The sequence below is a fragment of the Tiliqua scincoides genome, chromosome 9 (assembly GCF_035046505.1).
Source record: "Tiliqua scincoides isolate rTilSci1 chromosome 9, rTilSci1.hap2, whole genome shotgun sequence".
Classification (NCBI taxonomy): Eukaryota; Metazoa; Chordata; class Lepidosauria; order Squamata; family Scincidae; genus Tiliqua; species Tiliqua scincoides.
In genome coordinates, this window is record NC_089829.1 from 477,161 (window position 1) to 500,197 (window position 23,037).

Sequence of the window (23,037 nt, forward strand, 5' to 3'; positions counted from 1 at the left end):
CTCTGGGGAGGCTCTTCCCTAGCTTGGGTGTCATCACTGAGAAGGCCATTTTACTCTCAGACTCCTGCTACTTGCAATGCAGCAAACCTAGTTGCTTTTTAGAGCACCCTTTTTTTGTGCGTTCCCAAGTGACCCATTTCATTCTCTCTTCTCTCAGATCACCGTGGAGCAACAAATATGACCCCCCTCTGGAAGACGGGGCCATGCCATCCGCTCGCCTGCGGAAACTGGAGGTGGAAGCAAACAATGCCTTTGACCAGTACAGGGACTTGTACGTAAGCTTGTAGTGCACCTGTTTAATTATTTATGGGGCAAGTACAGATCTGTTATGACCGTGAGATAGCGGCAGAGTCCTGTACTCACAGGTAGTAGAGGAGTTGTGGATGCAGCAATCAGGTCCTGAAGCAGGACAAACTGTTCCTCAGAATGGCAGCAAGCAAACCTATTCATAAAATTTTAATAAAATGAAGACAAAAGAGAATAGTGGCATTGAATGCTCCTCTGCATGGGAAAACTCCTTGAAAGGAGAAAGTTAGCAGATCAGGGTGTGGACAGCTGGACTACCTCTCCCTTTTACTTTTAAGGAGGGTGGGTTTTTAATGTGGTGTGTTTTTTTTACTGCAAGGAACCATTAGTGTTATTTTTATCTCTGCCTTTTCATCATCCAGCTTCAAAGAAGCATTGTGCCCCTGCCTTCTCTGAGCCCACCTCTTGCCTCCTGTTTGGCAATGGAGTGTGGCAAGTATTCCCTAGTTTTCTTTTTCCAGCCTCCTTTTCCAAAACCCGTGCTGTTGGGGACTTGGCTGATGGGGGCCAGGCAGGCTCTGGACCCCAGAGCTGCCCCCATCTTAGGTGCTGTGTGGCTGCGTGTCCAAACCACCCAGCAACTGTCCTCTCTAAACATCCTGTGGCTTTGGAGGATGTGTTTGTAAGTGGTGCTTGAAAGAGCTTCCCCAAAATCAGCTTGTGGGTTTTTGTTGTTGTTTAAGCCCTTCTGTTTATGCCAGAGGGGTAGCAGGCAAGTTACAAAGAGCAACTGCAAAGGAGGAAGAAAGTTAAATGCCTAAGTGGAACATGTGCTTCAGAGGTCAGCAGAGGGGAGTGCAGTGTCAGTGGGAACACCAGGTGGCCCTCCCTCCAAAATGGTACACTTTGTGGGTTTTGCAGCGGGGCTTACGCACTGGTTTTGTTCCAGCCATGTGAGGTGCTTTCCTGGCACTTATTTTCCTGACAGTTTTCTCTGAGGCCTTCTGCTTTGAGCGTAGAGTTGGCTTTAATGCAAGAGTATCAGGTCAACAGTGGGACCAGAGACCGGTTGTGTTGATGCTTTATTTTTAAATATTTGTATCCCGTCTTTCCTCTCTTAAAAAAGTGTATCCAAAGTGGCTTTCAATGAAGGTAGCGGAGACTGTGAATTCTGGGTGGGATCCTGCTGCCTGTTTCCTAGACCGGTGTTTCTCAACCAGTGGTACAAATATCTCCAGTGGTACTTGAGGCGGTGTCTGGTGGTACTCAGGGGACCCTGGACACCCGCCACTCAGCAGCAAGACCAGGAATGTGACACAACAAACAGTAGCAGGAGGCTCCCAAGCAGGCTTTTTGGCGCTCAGAAAAGCCCTCCTGTCCACGCCGAGCCTCTTACTGGTGGTTTGTCATGTCGCATCTGCCTCCCAACCCAGAAGTAACTGGCAATTATGTCACTGCCAGTTACTACTTCGAATAGTTGAACCGTATGAAGTGGTACAGCGTAGGATAGATCTTGAGAAACACTATTCTAGACTGCAAGCCCCTTGAGGCAGAGTCTAGCCTCCCCTTCCTTTTTGTAAAACCCCACAGATGGCACTTAAATAACTGCTATCCATTGTTGGCCAGACCTTCGCAATCATCCAAAAATCTGCCCACCTACTGCTTGATCCCTGCTTTTTCTTTTTCTTTTTCTCTTGACAAGCAACAAGCAAAGTGCTTATGAAAGATGGGAAGAATTTGCTAGTGGCGAAGGTAGTCTGCGGCTGTAAGATCCCTGCCATGTTAGGCCACAGTCCTGTCTAGTCCCATGTCTTGTTTCCCATATGACCAACCACATGACTCTGGGTAGCCCACAACCAGGAGAGAAAGATGTTGTTTTCTGCTCCCCCCCTGCCATTGCTCCCAATGCCCCCTAAGTTGCCTCCGAAGGTAGCACATAGTCATCGTGGCTTCAGCCAGTGATAAATCTGTCGTCCTTGAGTTGGTCTAACTCTCTCTTGAAGCCACCTCTGCTAGTGGCTGTCCCCACCTCTGGTGGCAGCAGGTTCCATAGATTAATTGTGTGCTGGGTTGAGATGTGCATGCTGAATCTCCCGCCAGGCAGTTTCATTGGATGACACACACAAACTTATTGAGTTCTAGCACTGAGAGAGTAGGAGAAGAGCGTGCTCTGTTCGCGTCATACATAATTTGTGTGTGTGCATTTTCTTCCATGTTCAAAATCGGAAAAATGCATTGGCCAAGCTCAAATCTTTGAGTGCCTCTATCGTTGATCTTTGGAAATCAGCCGTTGTTGTGAAATAGTCGTGTCGTGTCTAGACTTCTAGTCGTGTTCTTTGCCTGTCCTTTCAACTTTTCAGTCTCCCTTTTTTACCCTGCTTATTGGGTCAGTTCCAGCAGGGCTTTGATTTGCACACCTGATGTCTTGGGAGGAGAGTGTCTCAGGTACACGTGGTTGCTATTTTGTTTCTTTTACAGTAATGATCCTGCTTATATTTGTTGCCAGATATCATCATATGGAGCAGCTGAACATCTGAATGAACTTTATCTGTTTTAAGTCTTCCATGTTTTGTTCAGGGTGGGGGGAGGAAAAGGGGATTGAGAGGAAGATGGATCCGATTAGGGAATGTAAGCATCCCTGATTGGTTTTGAAAGGAGGAATCTCAGAAGTGAACAGAGCCTGTTCCTTCCTACTGGAAAGACCATTAGTACGAAGGCCTTCCCAAAGCAAAATGTCACATTGACGAGGCGTGGCGGCTGATGGGCTGCAGGGCAGGAGTCTGTTCCTTTTTGTCAAGAGAACAGCACTGCTGGCTTCTCCTTTTTGTTTCGAGAACCAGACTTGTGAATTCCTTGTGTGCAGCATTGAGAGATGGTCCCAAAGCACTCCCCGGTCTCAGTCAACGGTCTGTCGGCTTTTGTTCAAGGGGTGCTGGGGTTCTTGCGTTCTGCACTGACCTGTTGTACAGCCTGCCATCCCTTTCCCTCTTTGCATTGTCCAGGCTCTTGGTGGCTGCTCCCTCATCCCAGGGTGTACATCTGGAGCCAGCCAGTTAGTGCGCACTGCCACAGAAGCGGGCAGTGCCTGTTCATTGCTGTCGGGTCACCGTGACCACATGGCTGGAGGCCAAAAGTGTGTTGCATATAACACAGGGCAGTTGAGGGGTCTTCCTCCCACAGAGGTACCAGTAGTGGAGGTGGGTGCACTCTGAGCTGGGGTGTGCCAAGAGGCAAAGGACAAAAGTGCCCCCCCTCCTTTTCCAGTGCCAGGATCCTGATCTGGATGCTGCTGTTCCAGCGTCCTCCATTTGCCTCTGGACGTGACTCTGGTGTGACCAAACCTGGGACTGTTGGCAGGGCTTCTGAGGTCTTCCTGTTGCCCTTGGCTTGTGGTCCCCAGACTCTTACGATGACCCCCAGCAACTCAGCACCGTAGGCACAATCGCATGCTACAGCACTGGCTGTGATGGCCCCTGCAGATTGACTCCTGGTGCAGCTGCCCTGCCTCCCACCACTGGGGTGCTGGGGGGGAGATCCTTTTCTTTTCCCTTCTCCCAGGCCTTTCCACAATGGGCCACAGCACCAGGTTTGTGGCAGACAGGGGACTTCCCTCTGGGTGTAGTTGACGGACAGACAGTGGGTGGGTCTGCCTGGGGGAGGCGTCCTTAGATAATATATACATTTGTGAAAATGTAACAGGTCGCAAGCACATGGAACTTGCGCCTGAGTGGCAAGTTATCCTGGTGAAGCTTCACAGGCACAAGACCATGTTGTTCTCGCCCGCCACTCTGTTTTTATTTCTACCGCTTGCTGAAGCAATAACGAAAACAGCCAAGCAAGTCCTCCTTCCCACTATGCAGATTTAATTTGTGGAAGTTGCTGCTGTGGAGTGTAGCGATGGTTGGTGTCCTTGGGCACCTTTGTAAGCGATGGGATGTGTGCATGGAGGTGAAATGGTATTGCTCACACGTCGTTGTCCGGACTTAATATAATAATAATATAATATACAGTATGTATATACCGCCTTTCTTGGTCTTTATTCAAGACTTTATTCAAGGTGGTTTACATAGGCAGGCTTATTAAATCCACGCAGGGATTTTTACAAATTGAAAGAAGGTTCTTTCTTTCAAGAACCACTACATTCAAGGTGTTACACTCCGATCTGGTTTAACATTCTGGCCTCCATCCTCCCACGCTCCGAGCAGATGGAACAGCTCAGCTGCAGCTTGCCAGCTGCTTCAAGGTCGCACGGTGCCGGTGGCCTCGAACTGGCGACCTTGTGGATGTTAATCTTCAGGCAAATGGAGGCTCTACCCTCTAGACCAGACCTCCTGCCCCTGTGTGGCTAGGCAGTTAACCTCAAAGACACAGCAAGGGAAGCCCAGTGAACACCGGTTCTTGCTCAACCCTCCACTTCTTGGGAGGGTCTGAGTCGGCCACTGTGGGGAATAGAGCGTGGGGTTTGGCGAGCCTTGCTTGGGCTATACTCATGTGCTCCTTCTTGTGGCTTCCCGATTTGGGGGCCTTGGCCGGCATTGGAAGCTGCAGGAGGTGGTGCGTGGAGTATTTCACATCATGCCTGAATCCTCCCTTTGTTCTCCCACAACTGGCTGCTGCTCCCCACTGTTGCAGCAGCCCAGCTGCTGGCCAGATGTGTGCTTTGTAAGCATCCCTGGCATGGAGAATGGACGTACCTAACCCAATTGGTATGTTTGCCTGAGGGCCGCCTTGCACCTGTGAGCGTGTTGGAGAGAATTGACCACATACCTGTGCAGAACCATAGCTGCTCTTCCCAACAGATTCACTTAAACCCTGGTGAGCAGTAGCTGGACAAGAGAGGCTCTTGCCTCCCCCCGTCCTCCCCCAAAGTTTTCACCACCAAGAGTCATCTATCACCCCACTCAGGAATATATAAAACACAGCACTCTTCATCTGTTTAATGTCTTGCAGTATGTCCTGGGTGTTGTATGGCATTAGGCATTTGTCTTCCCCCAAATACAGGAATGGGGTTATACAGTGAGGCTGACTGGTAGGAGATTTGGGGTGCATACCAAAGCCAGTCCTCCTTTACTCAATATGTGAATTCTCCCTCCTGGAACATAAGAACAGCCCCACTGGATCAGGCCATAGGCCCATCTAGTCCAGCTTCCTGTATCTCACAGCGGCCCACCAAATGCCCCAGGGAGCACAACAGCTAACAAGAGACCTCATCCTAGTGCCCTCCCCTGCATCTGGCATTCTGACATAACCCATTTCTAAAATCAGGAGGTTGCGCATACACATCATGGCTTGTACCCCATAATGGATTTTTCCTCCAGAAACTTGTCCAATCCCCTTTTAAAGGTGTCTAGGCTAGACGCCAGCACCACATCCTGTGGCAAGGAGTTCCACAGACCGACCACACGCTGAGTAAAGAAATATTTTCTTTTGTCTGTCCTAACCCGCCCAACACTCAATTTTAGTGGATGTCCCCTGGTTCTGGTATTATGTGAGAGTGTAAAGAGCATCTCCCTATCCACTCTGTCCATCCCCTGCATAATTTTGTATGTCTCAATCATGTCCCCCCTCAGGCGTCTCTTTTCTAGGCTGAAGAGGCCCAAACGCCGTCGCCTTTCCTCATAAGGAAGGTGCCCCAGCCCCGTAATCATCTTAGTCGCTCTCTTTTGCACCTTTTCCATTTCCACTATGTCTTTTTTGAGATGCGGCGACCAGAACTGGACACAATACTCCAGGTGTGGTCTTACCATAGATTTGTACAATGGCATTATAATACTAGCTGTTTTGTTCTCAATACCCTTCCTAATGATCCCAAGCATAGAATTGGCCTTCTTCACTGCCGCCGCACATTGGGTCGACACTTTCATCGACCTGTCCACCACCACCCCAAGATCTCTCTCCTGATCTGTCACAGACAGCTCAGAACCCATCAGCCTATATCTAAAGTTTTGATTTTTTGCCCCAATGTGCATGACTTTACACTTACTGACATTGAAGCGCATCTGCCATTTTGCTGCCCATTCTGCCAGTCTGGAGAGATCCTTCTGGAGCTCCTCACAATCACTTCTGGTCTTTACCACTCGGAAAAGTTTGGTGTCGTCTGCAAACTTAGCCACTTCACTGCTCACCCCTGTCTCCAGGTCATTTATGAAGAGTTTGAAAAGCACCGGTCCCAGGACAGATCCTTGGGGCACACCGCTTTTCACCTCTCTCCATTGTGCAGAATACGGTGTGCAATTTTAGTTTGTAGGATTATCTGCCCTGAAATTTGGTGATGGCCACTACCTCAGATGCCTTTTAAAGAAGAGATTAGATAGGGAGGAGAGTGAGACCTGTGACTGGTTCCTTGTAATGATGCTTATGTAGAACCTCCATGTTCAGAGGCAGTCTAGATCTGAGTAACGAGGAACAACTGAAGGATAAGGTTCTTGTCTTTGTGCCCTGTTTCTGTCTTCGATCTCAGATGTTCAACGAAAAAACACATGAAATGGGAGCCTTGGCCAGCCTGGCTCAGGGCTGCCTGTTGTTTTCCCTCGACAAGACTTGGAGATGACACCAGTACCGGAACCTGGGAGTTTTTCCATGCAAAGGCAGGGCTCTGCCACGGAGCCCCTGCCTGAACTCACCTGGGACAGACCCAGAAATGAGCTTCACAGCATGAAGGCCTGTCGTTGGGGAGGGAGCCAGGTGGGTCTCCCTTGGCAGAAGTCCTGCAGCCTCTTCCCTTGACTCTGGTGGAGTGGAGAGGAGACCCCCCTTCTGGAGCGGTGGTGATTTGTGGCCTTCCAGCAGTTTCCTTTCACTCCACACATCTCCCTTTTTTCAGGGCTGGCACAGAGTAGGTCTTCTCCCTGGAGCTACGTCCATCCCTTTTTGGATGAGGGAGACCATGGAGCTGATCCGGCACGGGTGGCAACGCTGCCTTTTCGCTAACTTTGTCCCAGCCTGGCTGCAACAGCCTGCGGACCATGCTTTTGCCCGTTGGGTCCATCCCTGCCACAAAAGCACCTGAGGCCCACTTGAAACCACCTTGAAATAGCCTGTTCGTATTTAAAACCAATGTTAATACTAGATTTGATTCATTAAAGGTACAAAGGCTGGCCTAATTGTTTCCATGTGTGCGCTTGTTAGTTCTGGTGAGAATGCATAGCGGACGGCTTTGCGTGGCCTTGGACAACATTTTAGCACGTTCTTAAAATATATCCGCAAAAGCCTTTATGTAAAATCTCATAAAACGTGAAGCGCGTAAAAATTAGGCCTGTTTTCCCTCATACCACCCCCTCCCCCGTTTCATGTCCTTGGGATCAAAGTAAAGAAGGTAAGAAGAATTTTTTAAGGCCCTTGCTGCACCCCCGCTTCCTTCTAATTAATGTTTCAACTCCAAGCAAGCTGGTAAAATGTGTAATTGGAAGACCCTGGGTTTGGATTTTTTTTTTGGTGGGAGGAGATCTTACAGTTTGCTATTTCTCATTTTCTCCTCCCCCCATCCTGAATTAAAATCAGAAGAATGATTTTAAAAGTTTAGTGTGAAAGAATTTCCTCTTTCCCCAGAAAATTCCTCCATACATGTGCGCATGACACTGATCATGCATAGGGGTGACAGGCCCACGTATTGGACAAGATTTGAATCATGTCCTTTGCTGAGAAGTGGCAGTTGTCCTTCTGTAGGGTGGGATGAGTGTGGGGCAGTGACTTGTGCAGGAGAGAGCAGGTAGCCTCCTCCAAGAGTAGTTGTATTGGATTGTTCAAACACATCTGTTTCAGAAAAGATCAGTAATGGTCTTGTGGCATGTTTTAAAGACCAACACATTTATTGTAGCATAAGCTATTGTGCACTGCACCTCTCTCATTTTTTGGCAAAACTTTGACTGGAGCAGAAGTGAAGTGACGGTGTAGTCAGTCCATGTGTCCAGATCCAGACTCAGCTTGTCTGCAAACAGTTCCTTTAATTGAAGCCCACTTGTGGATGTATTGTACAGGCTTCTGTTGATCAATTTGGACAAGCCACCCCGGCCAGACTGGTGCACTTGGGAGTTTTTCAAAGTCTCCCAATCCACATGTGCCAGACTTTGGAGTGGCCTAGATTTTCCACAAGCTAGATGGTGCCCTTGGCACCGTGCCCCTGGTGGTTAAGAACATAAGAACAGCCCCATTGGATCAGGCCAGAGGCCCATCTAGTCCAGCCTCTCACAGTGGCCCATCAAATACCCCAGGGAGCACACAAGACAACAAGAGACATCCTGGTGCCCTGCATCTGACATTCTGACATTGCCCATTTCTAAAATCAGAAGGTTGCACATTCACATCATGGCTTGTAACCCGTAATGGATTTTTCCTCCAGAAATTTGTCCAATCCCCTTTTAAAGGCATGTAGGCCAGATGCCGTCACCACATGCTGTGGCAAGGAGTTCCACAGACCAACTCCACGCTGAGTAAAGAAATATTTTCTTTTATCTGTCATAACTCTCCCAACACTCAATTTTAGTGGATGTTCCCTGGTTCTGGTGTTGTGTGAGAGTGCAAAGAGCATCTCCCTATCCACTCTGTCCATCCCCTGCATAATTTTGTATGTCTCAATCTTGTCCCCCATCAGGCGTCTCTTTTCTAGGCTGAAGAGGCCCAAACGCAGTAGCCTTTCCTCATAAGGAAGGTGCCCCAGCCCCGTAATCATTTTAGTCACTCTCTTTTGCACCTTTTCCATTTCCACTATGTCCTTTTTAAGATGTGGCAACCAGAACTGGACACAATACTCCAGGTGTGGCCTTACCATATATTTCTACAACGGCATTATAATATTAACCATTTTGTTCTCAATACCTTTTCTAATGATCCCAAGCATAGAAATGGCCTTTTATCACTGCTGCTGCACAGTGAATTGACACTTTTATCAAGCTGTCCACCACCACCCCAAGATCTGATCTGTCATAGACAGCTCAGAACCGATTAGCCTGTATGTGAAGTTTTGATTTTTTTCCCCGCAATGTGCATGACTTTACACTTACATTGAAATGCATCTGCCTGGTAGAATGGGCAGCAAAATGGCAGATGCATTTCAATGTAAGTGTAAAGTCATGCACATTGGGGGGGGGGAAACAAAACTTCACATACAGGCTAATGAGTTCTGAGCTATCTATGACAGATCAGGAGAGAGATCTTGGGGGGGGGGGGTGGACAGCTTGATGAAAGTGTCGACCCACTGTGCAGCAGCAGTGATAAAAGGCCAATTCTATGAGTGGGATCATTAGAAAAGGTGTTGAGAAAAAAATGGTTTGGAGAGATACTTCTGGTCTTCACCACTTGGAAAAGTTTGGTGTTGCCTACAAACTTGGCCACCTCACTGCTCAACCCTGCCTCCAGTTCATTTATGAACAGGTTGAAAATTGCAGGTCCCAGGACAGATCCTTGGGGCACACCTTTTTACCTCTCTCCATTGTAAAAATTGCCCATTGACACCCACTCTCTGTTTCCTGGTCTTCAACCAGTTCTCAATCCATGAGAGGATCTGCCCTCAGATTCTCTGACTATGGCGTTTCCTCAGCAGCCTTTGGTGAGGGACCATGTCAAACACCTTCTGAAAGTCCAGATATACAATGTCCACGGGTTCTCCTGCATCCACATGCCTGTTGACCCTTTCAGAGAATTCTAAAAGGTTTGTGAGGCAAGATTTACCCTTACAGAAGCCAGGCTGATTATCTCTCAGCAAGGCTTGTTCCTCTGTGTGCTTGGAGATTCTATCTTTGATGAGGTTTTCCACCATCTTACCTATAGTAGACATTAGGCTGACCAGTCTGTAGTTTCCCGGGTCCTCCCTCCTTCCTTTTTTAAAGATCGGTGTGACATTTGCTATTCTCCAGTCTTCTGGCACCATGGCCATTTCAAGGGACAAGTTGCATATTTTAGTCAAGAGAACAGCAACTTCATTCTTCAGTTCCTTAATGACTCTTGGGTAGATGCCATCAGGGCCCAGTGACTTACTGATCTTTAATTTATCAATGAGGTCTGAAACATCTTCTCTTTTAACCTCTATCTGACTTAACTCCTCGGTTAGGAGGGGCCGTTCGGGCAGCGGTATCTGCCCGAGGTCTTCTGCCATGAAGACAGATGCAAAGAACTCATTCAATTTCTCTGCCATCTCCAAGTCTCCTTTTATCTCCCCTTTCCCTCCCTCACCATCCAGAGGGCCAACCGCTTCTCTGGCCGGTTTCCTGCTTCTAACATATTTGGAGAAGCTTTTATTATTCCCCTTAATGTTGCTTTTGGGCAACGTGATACAAGAACATGTGCCCAGTGAGTCTGGCAGGTTAGTGGGTGCAGGAGTGCCCTTCATAGAGTAGTCTGAGGTGGCTGTGTTTGCACAAATTGCAAAGGCTCGGGAGGTGACTTGCGGCGAGGTTGCTCTCTGCCTTGAACGCCAAAGCAGGACACCAGGCAGGGAAGCCAGTCGCAGGGCCTCCTGATCTGCAAGTGCTGGGCTCAGCTGCCGCCTGCCGTAAATTAGGATATTGTCCCAGCATCCCCTCCCTCTTTCTTGTAGCATAAAAGAGAGACTGCAGGGCCAGGTACTTCTGTTCCCTTAAGTCTTAATTAGGCAACTTTGCTATAAAACGGGAAAATAAATCTCCCAGCCACAATCTTTAGCAGTGATGAGAGAAGGGGCTTGGGAGGAACTGAGCTATAAATGCAGTTTTAAGTTTCAGCCCAGGTTCCTCACGTGCTTTTAACAGCTTGTTGCCATTAATTGGAGTCAATGGGATTGTGCAAGGGTGAGGCAGGGTCCCGTTGCCATTGCGTAGGGAATTACGGGTTCCCCCCCCCCCCCGAGAGACTGGCTGCTTCTTTAGACGTGTTTCTTTATTCAGTTCAACTTTTCATTCTGTCCCGTGTCCGCCGAGGGTCCAGCCGAGTCGCAACTCTGTTTGAAACTGAAGCACTGGACGTGAAAGGAGCCCCTGGGGAAGGGCAGGCATTCCCTTCCTGCTGGCCATGGCGTGGTTGGCATTTTGCTGCCATAATCACCCAGCGGGAGACGCAAAACAGAAGAAGCCTCACAGAGTTACCCAATATGGTTCCAATTCCTGCACATAGCACTTTGCAGAGAGCCAAAAGAACTGGCCTCCATCCCTGAGGCACTTACAATCTGGGCATGCTGTGCTCTTCTCTGTTTGGCTTACTGTACTGCTAGTTTGCATGCAGTTTTAAACTTTATAATTGTGTTATTTTTTAAAGGGTTTGTAGTTGTTGTAGTAGTATATATTTTTATGTTTGTAAGCCACCTCGGGTGCTGTGTTGCAGGACTGAGGGGAGCAGGATAAAAAAAGGCTAATTCAGTATTGACACTACGGAGGGGGGTTGGGGTGAATCGGAAGAATCTATGCCTTGTTTTGGTGGCGTGGACTTCAAGAGGAGCTAAGCAGGGAAAGGGGACATTGGGCTGTGCCAAAGGACTCCTGTAAAAGCAGGTTTTGAGATGGGTTTTGAGAAGGGGATTGGAAAAAGCATCCGTGGTTATTCGGGGGACTGTTGCAAGCAATCAGGACAGCAAGGGGGAAAGAGTGAAGTCGTCTCAGAACAGGAGTGGAGGATCCTTGGACGGTCGAGGGTGGCACAGCTGTTCCAGACAGCTCCTAGTGTGAGTGGAGGCTGCTCTGGGATGGGAATCCTGCTGGTTCTCTTGCTTTGCTGTTCCTATTTGATGTATTTTTAAACTATTTTTAAATGTCTTGAATTGCACATGTTTTAGTGGTGGTTTTTTGTGTTGTGAGCTGCCCTGAGACATGGCATAAGATAAATTAAATAAAAAAATAACTTGAGCTTCTTCTGAGGCTTCTGCTAGCACTGCCCACATGCTCTTCAACCATAGGGGTTTGAAACTTTAAAAAGAAAATAAAAATAGTGAAAAAGTGAAAGGAGGATTCTCAAGAAACTGAGTTCTCCATGCAGTGCCAAGCTCTGCAGTCCTACAGTTTCACTGTATGCACACGGCCCTGTTTGCTTTGGGGCCTTTTTAAAAAAAAGCTCCAACAAAAGGCAAAATAAATTAAAACCAGCGGTGAAATATTTGCCCAACGGCAGTTGACCTTGGTATGTTCTCTCTCTCTTTCCTGGCTGCAGGTATTTTGAAGGAGGCGTCTCCTCTGTCTACCTCTGGGATCTGGATCATGGATTTGCTGGCGTGATCCTAATTAAGAAAGCTGGCGATGGATCAAAGAAGATCAAGGGGTGCTGGGATTCCATCCACGTGGTGGAGGTTCAGGTACAGCTTGGCCTCTGGGGGCAGCCAGCAGGTCCTCAGCCACCAGACACACACAAACACCCAGTTAAATTCCAGGCGGCTAATGAGTGCAGGTGCTCTGCAGAACAATGCAACATTGTGGGGGACCTGGAAAGGCTCCCGTCTCTTCTCCCCACCTCCGGCTTCCTCCTGTTTAGTTCAGGAAAGCTCCTTTCCAGAAGTTTGGAAAAACAAGTTGGAGCGGTAACCAAAAAATCCCTCAAACGCCTGGAAAATTAGAGCTTCTTCCCCTTCCCTCCATGTGGATGCTCAAGCGGCTTTCTGTAATTGGAGCCTGTGGAACTGCCTCTCCTTACTGAGGCTGTTTTGAAAATACAGGGCAGTTTTCAGCTCTGGACCATGTAAGTGTGTTTAGCCATGACGCAAACATGTATCAAGTCTTGCCCCCAAAGTGGAGGGAGTTCCTCTAGCTTCCTAGGGCCAAGTGCTGCACAGAGTAGGAGCCACTACTGAAAAGCCTCCTCTTGGGTTGCCAGCAAATGTACTTCAGTCGCTGCTGGAGTATACAAACGCATCCCATCACTGGCCTTGAAGTGGCTTGCAGGATGGTCCCAGTGTGGTCCCAGATTGTTTAGGGAGTTGCACCTGGAAATGATGCTTCTGTCAGGTGCTAGATTGTATGCCCTTGAGAACAGGGACCCGGACATTGGAACTCTTGTGTATTGCGTTAATCGTGTTGCCACTCTGCCCATCCACTCAAGCTCGCTGCACAGTTTAACACGTAGACATGTTAAAAGGAGGGCAAGTGACAATGAGCAAACAGGCAGCCCAGAGATCGTTGGTTCCAGCAGGGACTGGCCTCTTTGGGAGGCTGCCTGTTTCAGAGCACTAACCTTCCCTTTCCCCGCCCCTTGCAGGAAAAGTCGAGTGGCCGCACAGCCCATTACAAGCTGACCTCCACAGTTATGCTGTGGCTGCAGACAAACAAAACTGGGTCTGGCACGATGAACCTCGGAGGCAGCCTCACCAGACAGGTAGGGCACAACAGCCTGGTGCAAGAGGCGGGCAGGTGGGACACGAGCCAGAGGCGCCACACTTCTAGACCGCCTTGCAGTGTGGAGTTTTATGTGACATGAAGCTGCAGCCGTCAGAGTCCGAAACATCTTCAGTAGAGTTGGAAACCAGGGAGAAGAATCACACCCTGCAGAATCTGTAGATGGAACCAAGGGTGTGAGCAGGTTGAGGAAGAGCTGCTCAAGGAACCAACTTGAGGAGGAGCTGACTTGAGATGGAGGCAGCTCTCTGGTGTCGTGGGAGAAAAGCCTCCTGTGTCAGACCCAGCTGACCCAGCCCCCCGTTTCCTGCATGGCCAACCAGTTGTCCTTGTGGGAAGCTCCTGCGCAGGGAGGCCAAGTAACAGAAGATCTCTCTCTCTCTCTCTGTCTCTCTCTCTCTCTCTCGTTGAGAGAGAGCGCATGCCATTAGACGGGCGTGGCATGGGCATCATGACAGTCATTAGGCCTGTCCTCCATGACTTTGTCTAGTCCCCCTTTAAGTTCTCAACCATGTCTTGTGGCAAGGAGTTCTGCAGCCTAGTGATGTACTGGGTGGGAAAAGTACCTCTTTTTGTCTGTCCCAGATCTTCTGTTTCACTGAATGACCCTTGCTTCTAGTATTATGGGAGAAGAATCTCTCTCTCCAATATGTGTGATTTTATGTCTCAGTCATGTCTGTTCCCCGTGGCTTTTTTTCCAGGCTCAGAAGCCCCAAATGCTGTTGCTTGTCCTCAACTAGCACAGACTGAGAGTAGCAGCTGTTGCTCTCTGGTTATGAGAAGTGTGTATGACTCTGCATGCATGATTTGTGTAAACCTGGTGCAGCTGCGGCATGCAGCTGCTTGGTGCAGTCTCTTTTCCACACACCTTTACCCAGTTCGCACCTGGAAATGGGGGTTGGGGAAACCTCTGATACCAGATGGAGCTGCCCGGGGCTGGAGCTCCCTTCCCCATTGCATGCTGCTGTCAGGGGCAGTGTCTCTTCCCCTCCCGCCTTCCACTCATGGCTTTTGAATAGTTACTCACCTTGGAAGCATTTTCCCAAATATTTAATGGCTCACGTGATGGCAGAAGTGAGAACTCCCTTGCAGTGGAAGAGGCCAGGGAAGAATGGAGAACCCAGCCAAGCCAGGGATGGAGAGGGAGCCAAGGTGCGTCAAGGACAGCAGATCCCGGAAGGTCCTGTGTTTGCCTTGGCGGGTGCTCCTGTGGCTAGCGTCTGGCCCCCTGGCCTCCACTTCACAGTTATGATTTGGAGTGTCGGGCTCTGGATTCAAATATTTCTACAGGTCACTGCAACCCAGGCGTATTACCAAGAAATAGCTTACAACTGCATCAAAAAACAGAAGACTTCCTAGGGCTGGTTTTTCTATGAGAAGTGGAGCCAGCAGCCCATTCACTTGCTGTGTGCCTCCTACACACACACACACACACACACACACACACACACACACACACACACACACACACACACACACACACACACACACACACACACACACACACACACGTCCTCTGTGAATTGGACTTGATTCCTTTAATATTACCTAAGCCAGAGGCTGCCACCTTGTGCATTGTGGCAGCGAACTCATCCCCCCACAGAAGAGAGACTGACATTCTTTCACCCCAGGGCATGGTCTGAGAGCAGCTGTTGCAGCCAACCCTGGTCTGGTCAGTTCCTGAATGGGTGGTGGGCCCATGGGATGCAGCCTTGAGATGTGTCACCACCTCCCCCATGGAAGAAAGGCAGGCTGCTCAGATGCCTGGCTTCTCATATCCTGAGTGTGGGAGGAGAAACTTCTTTCTCTATAGCAGTGTTTCTCAAACTGTGGGTCGGGACCCACTAGGTGGGTCGCGAGCCAATTTCAGGTGGGTCCTCATTCATTTCAATATTTTATTTTTAATATATTAGACTTGATGCTATCATGGTATGTGACTGCATTTGGGAAATGTCACAGACCTGTACTTTTAATAGGCTACTATGAAGATGCTTTCTTCAGTGATAGTAAATGGGGCTTACTTCTGGGTAAGTGTGGACAGGATTGCAGGGTAGGATTCCTAAAAATTTTCCTGCTTGATGATGTCACTTCCAGTCATGACATCGCTTTGGGTGGGTCCTGACAGATTCTCGTTCTAAAAAGTGGGTCCCAGTGCTAAAGGCGTGAGAACCACTGCTCTATAGTGATGCAGTCATGTTTAAAAACTAAATTGTTTTTGAAGGGAAGAAGCTCCAAGTCAGAGATGAGGCATGCTGAAGGCTGTGGATTCCATCCCTGGCAGCATCTCCTTATAGGGCTGGGAAAGGCCCCTCTGAGATTCTGGAGAAAAGCTGCCAGTCAGTGCCTGACACTGTTAAGCTAAGTGAAGCAAGGGTCGGCTTGAGAGGTGGCAGCTTCCCTGGGTGGAAATTTCTGTCCAGTTCTCTGCCTGGTCAGAAGGCAGAGAGTCGAAGGTAGGCAGCAAAGGATTTTGTTTGGAGCTTTGGAGAGCAGCCCACGGGCTGTGTTGTTCCTCTCCTCAGGAGCAGAGGTGAGTGGAACTGTAGGCGCGGGTTGGGCTGCTCGCTCCTGCCATGCCTCACTGGCAATAAAACGCTACCAGAGAGCTTCCATCGTTCATCAGAATGGGAAGAGCCTCCCCAGCCTGCTCTTCCCAATTAGGCCAGCTCTATATCTTCACTGGGGTTTTGCTTTCATGTCTGGGCTTGTCCCGCAGAGCTCCAGATGTTGTCTTTCAGGGTGAAACAAAGAGCAGAGGAAGGGGGAGGTGTGGGGAGGGGGACTGAAGAGGTGCATGTGTCATGAATCTGTGGGGGGGCTGCCCCATGTGGATGACGGTGGGCGGGGCATGCTGCCCACCAGGTGAGACAAACGCTGAAGGCAGCCTTTGGTACAGCAGGTCGGCTGTGGCGGGTCGGGCTGTGAACGCAGAGGGAACACCTACCAGTCCATGTGAGCACTTGGTCCTCTTCAGCTTCTCTGGCTGCACTGTGGCAGAGGAGGGAGGGGGGCATTCCACCAGCCTGTGAGGGGCAGGTCCTGAGTGCAGTCACAAGATGGGCAGTGAACTGCCTCCTCCTTCCTGGAAGCTTCAGCCACAGGCTCTGGGAAGCAGGGAGGGAGGGCTGGGAAGGGAATCCCTCTCCCTTCTTGCCTGTGCATCTTATCGTCTTAGGCCGTCTAACTTGGCACTGCCCATACTGAGCAGTTCTGCCTGAAGCGCTGGAGGTCTTCACTGGCCCTTCTTTGAGATCCAGCCTGGAGTTGGCCCCAGAGCAGTTGCTTGCAGTCCTCTGTACTGTGTCCCTTGCCCTCAGACATCTTGCAGGTTTCAGCAGCGCGTTGAGTCGCCAACCTGTGGGCCACTGGTGCTGGCAGCAGTGATGGTGCGGGGGCGGGGGGAATCCACTGCAGTGATGCCCCCTGGGCTCCCCAGCTGCCTGGGGCCGGTGCAGTTGCAGTTAGGTGCGGGCTGGAGCCTCTAGCGCTGAGGGCCTGCTCTTTGCTCTGAATCCCACGCATGCAATTCCGTGGCAGCCCCCCTGCTGTGCTGTGCAGTCACCCACTGCAGCAGAATGGCTTGTCCCAGGAGGGACCTGCCCCACGGCCTCTCTCTGGCCTGGCCTTGCTTCTGCCCGCTTGGCCTGCTTGGTCTTGGCCGTCCTTTGGCCTCGTCGCCTTCTCCCACACAATGGGATGGATTGCTGGGTGCCTGGGCAGCAGGATGGGGCTGCCTCTGTCCCTGCTCTTGGCTGTGCTGCCTTTCGTGGTTACGCTTACTCTGGAAGTAGCTCTTTTTGGGAGGTGCTGGAAAGTGTTGTGTGACTCCAGGTTTAGTGGGGGGGCGGCAGCAGCAAGAGAACTGTGCTTAATTCCAAATCTAGCAAACTGGAGTAAATGAGCACCGCTTTGTCACCCCCGTTTCTTAGCAAGCACAGGCTGAGACCTTCTAGCAGTTCCTTGTGGGCGGAGGCTGGAGGGGAGGAGAGGCCGCCTGCCGTGGATCCAGCAAACAAACTTGCACAGCTCCCCCCACCTTTTTCTTTTTTAAAGCCCTCAGAACATCTGGGCTGCTCAGGGCGCATGAAGCTCTGTTTTTCTTTTGGCAGCAGCCTGCAGGGCAGTGTCATAATACCTGCGCTTTTATGCAAGGAGAGATTCTCTCTTTCAGTTCTGGGGGCTGTTGCCAGCGGGCTGTCCAGGTGTGGAGGTTGCAGGGGGGGTCGGGGGGCTCCGCGGCAGGGAAGCTGAAGTGCCACAGGGGCCTGGGGTCTTTCTCTCCCCCACCCCGGCTCCATTTCTCCCTCTCCAACGTAGGCCCCAGCTCCCCGTCTCCTCTGGCGCGCTCTCCCAGTGCGCAAAGAAGGCCTTAATCTCCCTCACCCATCTCCCTTTTGTATGATTGAAGACAATGAGGGCCGACTAATCGGAGCTGGCACCTCGCCACCACACAGGTCACGTCTTGCCTGCGAGGCTCTGACTGAATTACATGCCTTGTCGGCCTCGCTAGACGCACTTGGCATGTTTGCGGGGGGGGGGGCGACCTGCAAGTTCCTCTCCCACCCCTACCTTGCAGTTCCAGGTCTTAAAGATATCCTGTGGGGTTGGAGCAGCTCCAAACATCTGGCCAGGAATAGTCCCATGGCTGCTGGGAAGCTCTGGATGAGCAAACTGGTCACCTCAGGCCCGGGGTCTTCCCTTCTTAGGAGAGGTGCTACAGGGCATCACCAGGTTGCCAGGATCTGGAAGTGGGGGCCCCTGCTCCTTTGAAGGGGGACCACGTGCCTCCCAGCTCCGTCCTCTAACCCTGCTGTAGGTCCTAACAAATGAGTCTCTGTACTTCTCCTCCTAACCAGATGTACCTTTTCCCCTCTCTCTTCCAGATGGAAAAAGACGAGACTGTGAGCGACTCGTCTCCACACATAGCCAACATTGGCCGCTTGGTAGAGGTAGGTCAGCCACCCAGTCACCATCCTTTCCTGTGCCACAAAGGTCCAGATGGCTGAGTTGTCTCCTCCTGGGGCAACAGAAAGCTTCCTGGTGTCCCTCCTCCTACCTGGGTTCCAGTGGGTCAGATCAGGGGTGGCCCAGAGAGAAGTTAATCTCGGAAATGGGCAAGTGTGTCTGGATCCATCCTTGTCGGGGGGGGGGGGGTTAGGTCTCTTTAATCAGAGACCTTTAGTTGATTGATGGTATGAGGTTTAGTCTTTTAATTAAATCTGCATATTAGTAAGTAACACTGAAGGAGGAAATATGCCTTGCTTTTGGATGGTGTGTGTAGGAGACACCACCTTAAGAGTCATTCTCTGCCTTCTTCCCTACTTATGAGAGAATGCCTCTGCTAATATACTGTCTTGGAAGAAGCACTCCCTCCCGTGTGTGAGAGAAAAGTGAATGCAGCTTCAAAGAGGGTAGGTCAGTAGCATAGCTACGGGGGGGGCAGTGTGACAGCAGGTGGGAGGGGCTGCTTACACAGCATGTTTCCTGTGTAACACCTTCAAGAATCGGCACCAGCAGTACTTACTGCAGTACAAGTACCTGTGTAACACCATGGGCACCTGCAGTACTTACTGCGCCCCCCCATAGCTATGCAACTGGGCTGGGTGCTGCAGCGACTGAGCATGTGTGTATATCTCAGCAAGTGCTGTGTTAGAGGCATTCCCTCCCCTTCCAAGTTGGCACCCACCACCTGCAGTTTTTAGGTAGTTAATTCTTTAACTAAAAAAAAGTCTTGCTCCGTTAATGCTGCCTTTGTAGTTGATGACAAGCCTTTTTGAAGGGTTCAGTGACCCGGTTCCTTGGCTGCAGTCACCTCTGTGTTTCTCTTGGATTCCCTTCCCCTGGAGCGCAGGGCAAATGCAGCTGCATTAGGTGAACCTGGGCGTGATCCAGCCAGACCAAAGGGTCGGTTCAGGATCACAGAGACCCTGAATCCATGAAGTTGAGTCTTAAAATGTGAGGCTTCTAGGGAAGCCCAGAGGAGTGGGAGTGACCTGCTGAAGGGGAGTGCTTTGTTTCCTGGAGATATGCTGCCCTCTGCTGACTAGGAGGGGAACCTCTGGTGGCCAACGCCACCCGCCACTGCTGCGGAGTGCCTTTAAGTGGGGGGAGGGGGAAGCCAGCTTGAGTGAATCTGAGAGAAGAGCCTCCTAAACTGACAAGGGGGCTCCCCTTCCTCTGTCCCCCTTCCAGGACATGGAGAATAAAATTCGAAGTACCCTGAACGAGATTTATTTTGGAAAGACAAAGGACATTGTCAACGGGCTAAGGTAATGGTGGGACCCCAGTATTGTGGGTTTTGGCTCTTTCTTTCTCTTCCCCTCCCCACGCCCCACTGGCAGCCCATACTGGACTTTCCCATTCTCTGTGGAGTGTCTCGTGATTTTCTGCCCAGCGTGGCCTGTGTCCACCTGTGGGCTGGACAGAATTGGTTAATTAGTCTGTTGAAGAGTTATGAGGAAGAGAAATGGTTAACTGGTCTCTTTCTGCTGCCCAAAGGACTTGGGCCCGGCCTTCTCCTCCTGCCCCAGGCTCTGCAGCTGCTGCTCCTTCTCTCCGTGACCTCTTCTCAGTGGCTCTCCGGCTTTCACTTGGGTGCCTCCTCTCTTTCTGACCTGTTCTCTTCCCCCTGTGCTTCCCCACCTCTTTTCTGCACCTGCTTTCTCCAGATCTATTGACGCTATTCCCGACAACCAAAAGTATAAGCAGTTGCAGAGGGAGCTCTCCCAAGTGCTGACCCAGCGCCAGATGTACATTCAGCCAGATAACTGAACCGCCCAGGTACCCCCCGGCCTGAGAGCTGCGCCACCTGACACTAAAGCCACCACACTGACCACGGTGCAAAAGGCGGCCTGACCTCGGCATGCTGGCTGGGCTCACCCAACTAACCTTTAACCCTCGCAGTCTGCTGACTGGCTCCAAAGCCACGGAAGCAGGCACTCTTTGTCCTCCCTCCCTCTTCTTGTCCACTGTGTGACGTTCTTGCACTTGCAGTGTTGTGGATTGTGCGTGTGCGTTCGTGGTGTGGGTTTCTTGCTAGTTTGGCGACTGTATGGGGTGCCGGAGCAGGAGAAGCAATTCCTGTGAACTGGGCCAGGTGCTGCATGCTGGCATCTTGCAGGGGGGACCCTCCCCAGAGTCTGCCCAGCGACTGTAGCTCTGCATGGGGAAGGGCCCGGGCTTGGTCCCTGGCAGCACATCCGGCCAAAGGGAGCAGCCGATGGAGGGGCTGGAGAGAGACCCTGGCACTTGCGGCAGAGGGGATAGGGCAGCTCCCTGTGAAACCTGCACACTGGCTGATGCTTGATCTTCTGCTGAAGAAGGAGATGCAAGCTTTGCCCCAAGAAAAGCCGTTAATTAGTGTGTGTGCCTTCCATGAAAGTTGCTCAGATTAGCATTTAGGGACAAGATTGGAAAGGGGGGGACAACAGCTCCGTAAGAGAGGTTGGACCAAATCTTGCTTGGCCCTTGAGGTTTTGGCAGGTGCCTCGCCCTTGGAAGCCTGTGCCTCTCTGCTTCTGTGAGGTTTTGAAACTTGCTTTGAGGCACGTGGTGGTGGTGCTTCTTTTCCAGGCAGCAGCTGCGTCCTGCAACTCTTTCCTGCTGCCGGTGCCTCTCGGCACACAAAGGCCTACCTTGGAATGCCTGAGCAGTGGCAGCAAAGGGGTCCTGGCGGGTGCAGAGGAGCAGCGCTTCAGCAGGCCTGTGGATACATCCCCAAGGCTGGCGGAACCCATTTGGGTTCCTTTCCCCACACCTGTAAGGGGCACGCTTTTGGCAACTGGTTTCAGTACTTCCAAGAATAAGAAGAGGCATTCCCAGGATGGTCCCGCTGCCTTTGGAGCTCAGGTCTGGCTCTGCTCTCTGGAGCGCCCTTTTAACCCCCTTCCCCAGAAGCAAGGGGGGAGGCGTCTCTTCCCTGCTCTAACTGCTTTAGCTACACGCGTGTGACTTATCTCTTGCCAGCCTAACCTTCCACGACACTGGTTCTCAGCGCGTTGCAGGCTCCTTTTTGGATCCACTGGAACTGAGTGGGAAGGCAGGGAGGGCCCAGGCTGGGGTGGGGGGTATAGGAGTGGTGAGACGGTCCGCACAAGTGCCTGGGCAGACTCGCTGCAGGGATTGTTGAGAGGGTCCAGGGAGGCAGGAAATGCTCTCTAGGCTTCTGCCTTGCAGGGCTCGGAAAGGGGATCAGAGAAGCCCCCAGAGGGAGGTTTGTGAGTCAGTGTGGCCGCTCCAGGTTTAAGGCAGTCTTCCGGAGAGTGCCAGGAGCTAGGGGCAGGCCAGGCCAGGCAGGATGGGTTCTTGCTTTCTTTCACACGATGCTGGTGGACTTCCCAGAGCAACTTCCCAGGTTGGCTAGTGTGGGAAGCAGGACACTGACACAACGGGTGGTCCCTGGGGCCTGATCCAGCAGGTGGCTCCTGTTGGAGTTGTGGTTGGGCAATAGATGTAGCCATTGGAAGTACACAAGTAGGAGAGGAAGGGCCACCTCCACGTTTGTGGAGTGTGCAGCAGGTTTCTGGCAGCCCCCCAGGCCCATTCATGGCTCCTCCCACTTTGCCAGGCATGTGGCATTCGTCCTTCACGCATGGGAGGGCCTCTAGGTTCAAATCCTGGAAGGCAGTGAGGTGGCAGTGCTGGAAGGACCTCCTGGCCTGTCTTCTTTCTGGGGACTGTTGGAAGCCTGCAGGTGCTGGACATCTGATCCCTTTCCCTCCAGCCTGCATGCCCACTTTAGAGTTTCACATTCAGGGTGACTTGTGGTTCTTGTGTGCATGGCTTGGAGCCTCTCAAGCCTGCGCAGAGCTTCAGTGCATTGCAAAAGGGTTCCAAAAAGTGCTCCTAGGCACTCGTGACCATGACTGGACAGACATCCAGGGCACTTGGGGAACGGCCTTCAAGAATTAGGCAGCTTTGCCTGCAGTTCAGCCCTTGACTGCCTCTAGCTCTGAAGCCTGCTGTCGCTCCCTTAACCCTCTGCTCCTCCCCCATATCTTGTAGGTCTGTGCAGACTTTTGCAGACAAATCCAAGCAAGAAGCTCTGAAGAACGACCTGGTGGAGGCTTTGAAGAGGAAGCAGCAGAGTTAAAAGCAGCAGACGCTCTGTCGATGATGCTCCTGAGAAGCGCCATGCACTCACTAGACCCCTTTTCTTAGACAACATTTTTCTCTCCCCCCTCACGCCCTCCCCTGCCGCCATTTCTTTTTCTTCATCACGTCACTTCCTGCATACAACCCTCCTCCACGGGCACCCACTGCTCCAACTCCCTCCCTCCCCCCAATAAATAAAGCAGTATCAACTTTCCCCCGTGTCTTGCTGCTTCATTTGCACCCTCTCATTATCAGGAAGCATTTCTGTAGAGGAATTCCTACTCTTTTTGTTTTGTTACCTTCCCCCCTCCCTGCTGCATATACCCCCCTGTCCCGGTCATTCTGTTAAATCTCTTTGCTCTCCAACCTTTTGTTATATTGGTGTAAAAAATGTAAAACAAAGCAAAAAAACTTT

General features: G+C 50.9%; 1 protein-coding gene across 2 annotated transcripts in view; it reads left to right on the forward strand.

Annotated features, from left to right (window-relative positions):
* The window catches only part of CAPZB (capping actin protein of muscle Z-line subunit beta), a 63,491-nt gene extending 40,655 nt beyond the window's left edge, over window positions 1–22,836 (forward strand). The window contains exons 4-10 of one of the 2 annotated variants that reach the window (XM_066637350.1): window positions 158–271; window positions 12,355–12,496; window positions 13,393–13,509; window positions 18,413–18,478; window positions 19,722–19,798; window positions 20,198–20,309; window positions 22,533–22,623. In XM_066637350.1, coding sequence (XP_066493447.1) covers window positions 158–271; window positions 12,355–12,496; window positions 13,393–13,509; window positions 18,413–18,478; window positions 19,722–19,798; window positions 20,198–20,300 — 619 coding nt within the window. In that variant the 3' untranslated portion in view covers window positions 20,301–20,309; window positions 22,533–22,623. Of the gene's footprint in view, window positions 1–157; window positions 272–12,354; window positions 12,497–13,392; window positions 13,510–18,412; window positions 18,479–19,721; window positions 19,799–20,197; window positions 20,310–22,532 lie in introns of both variants that reach the window. The other variant, XM_066637351.1, reaches the window with a different exon arrangement.
* Window positions 22,837–23,037: the final 201 nt, after the last annotated feature.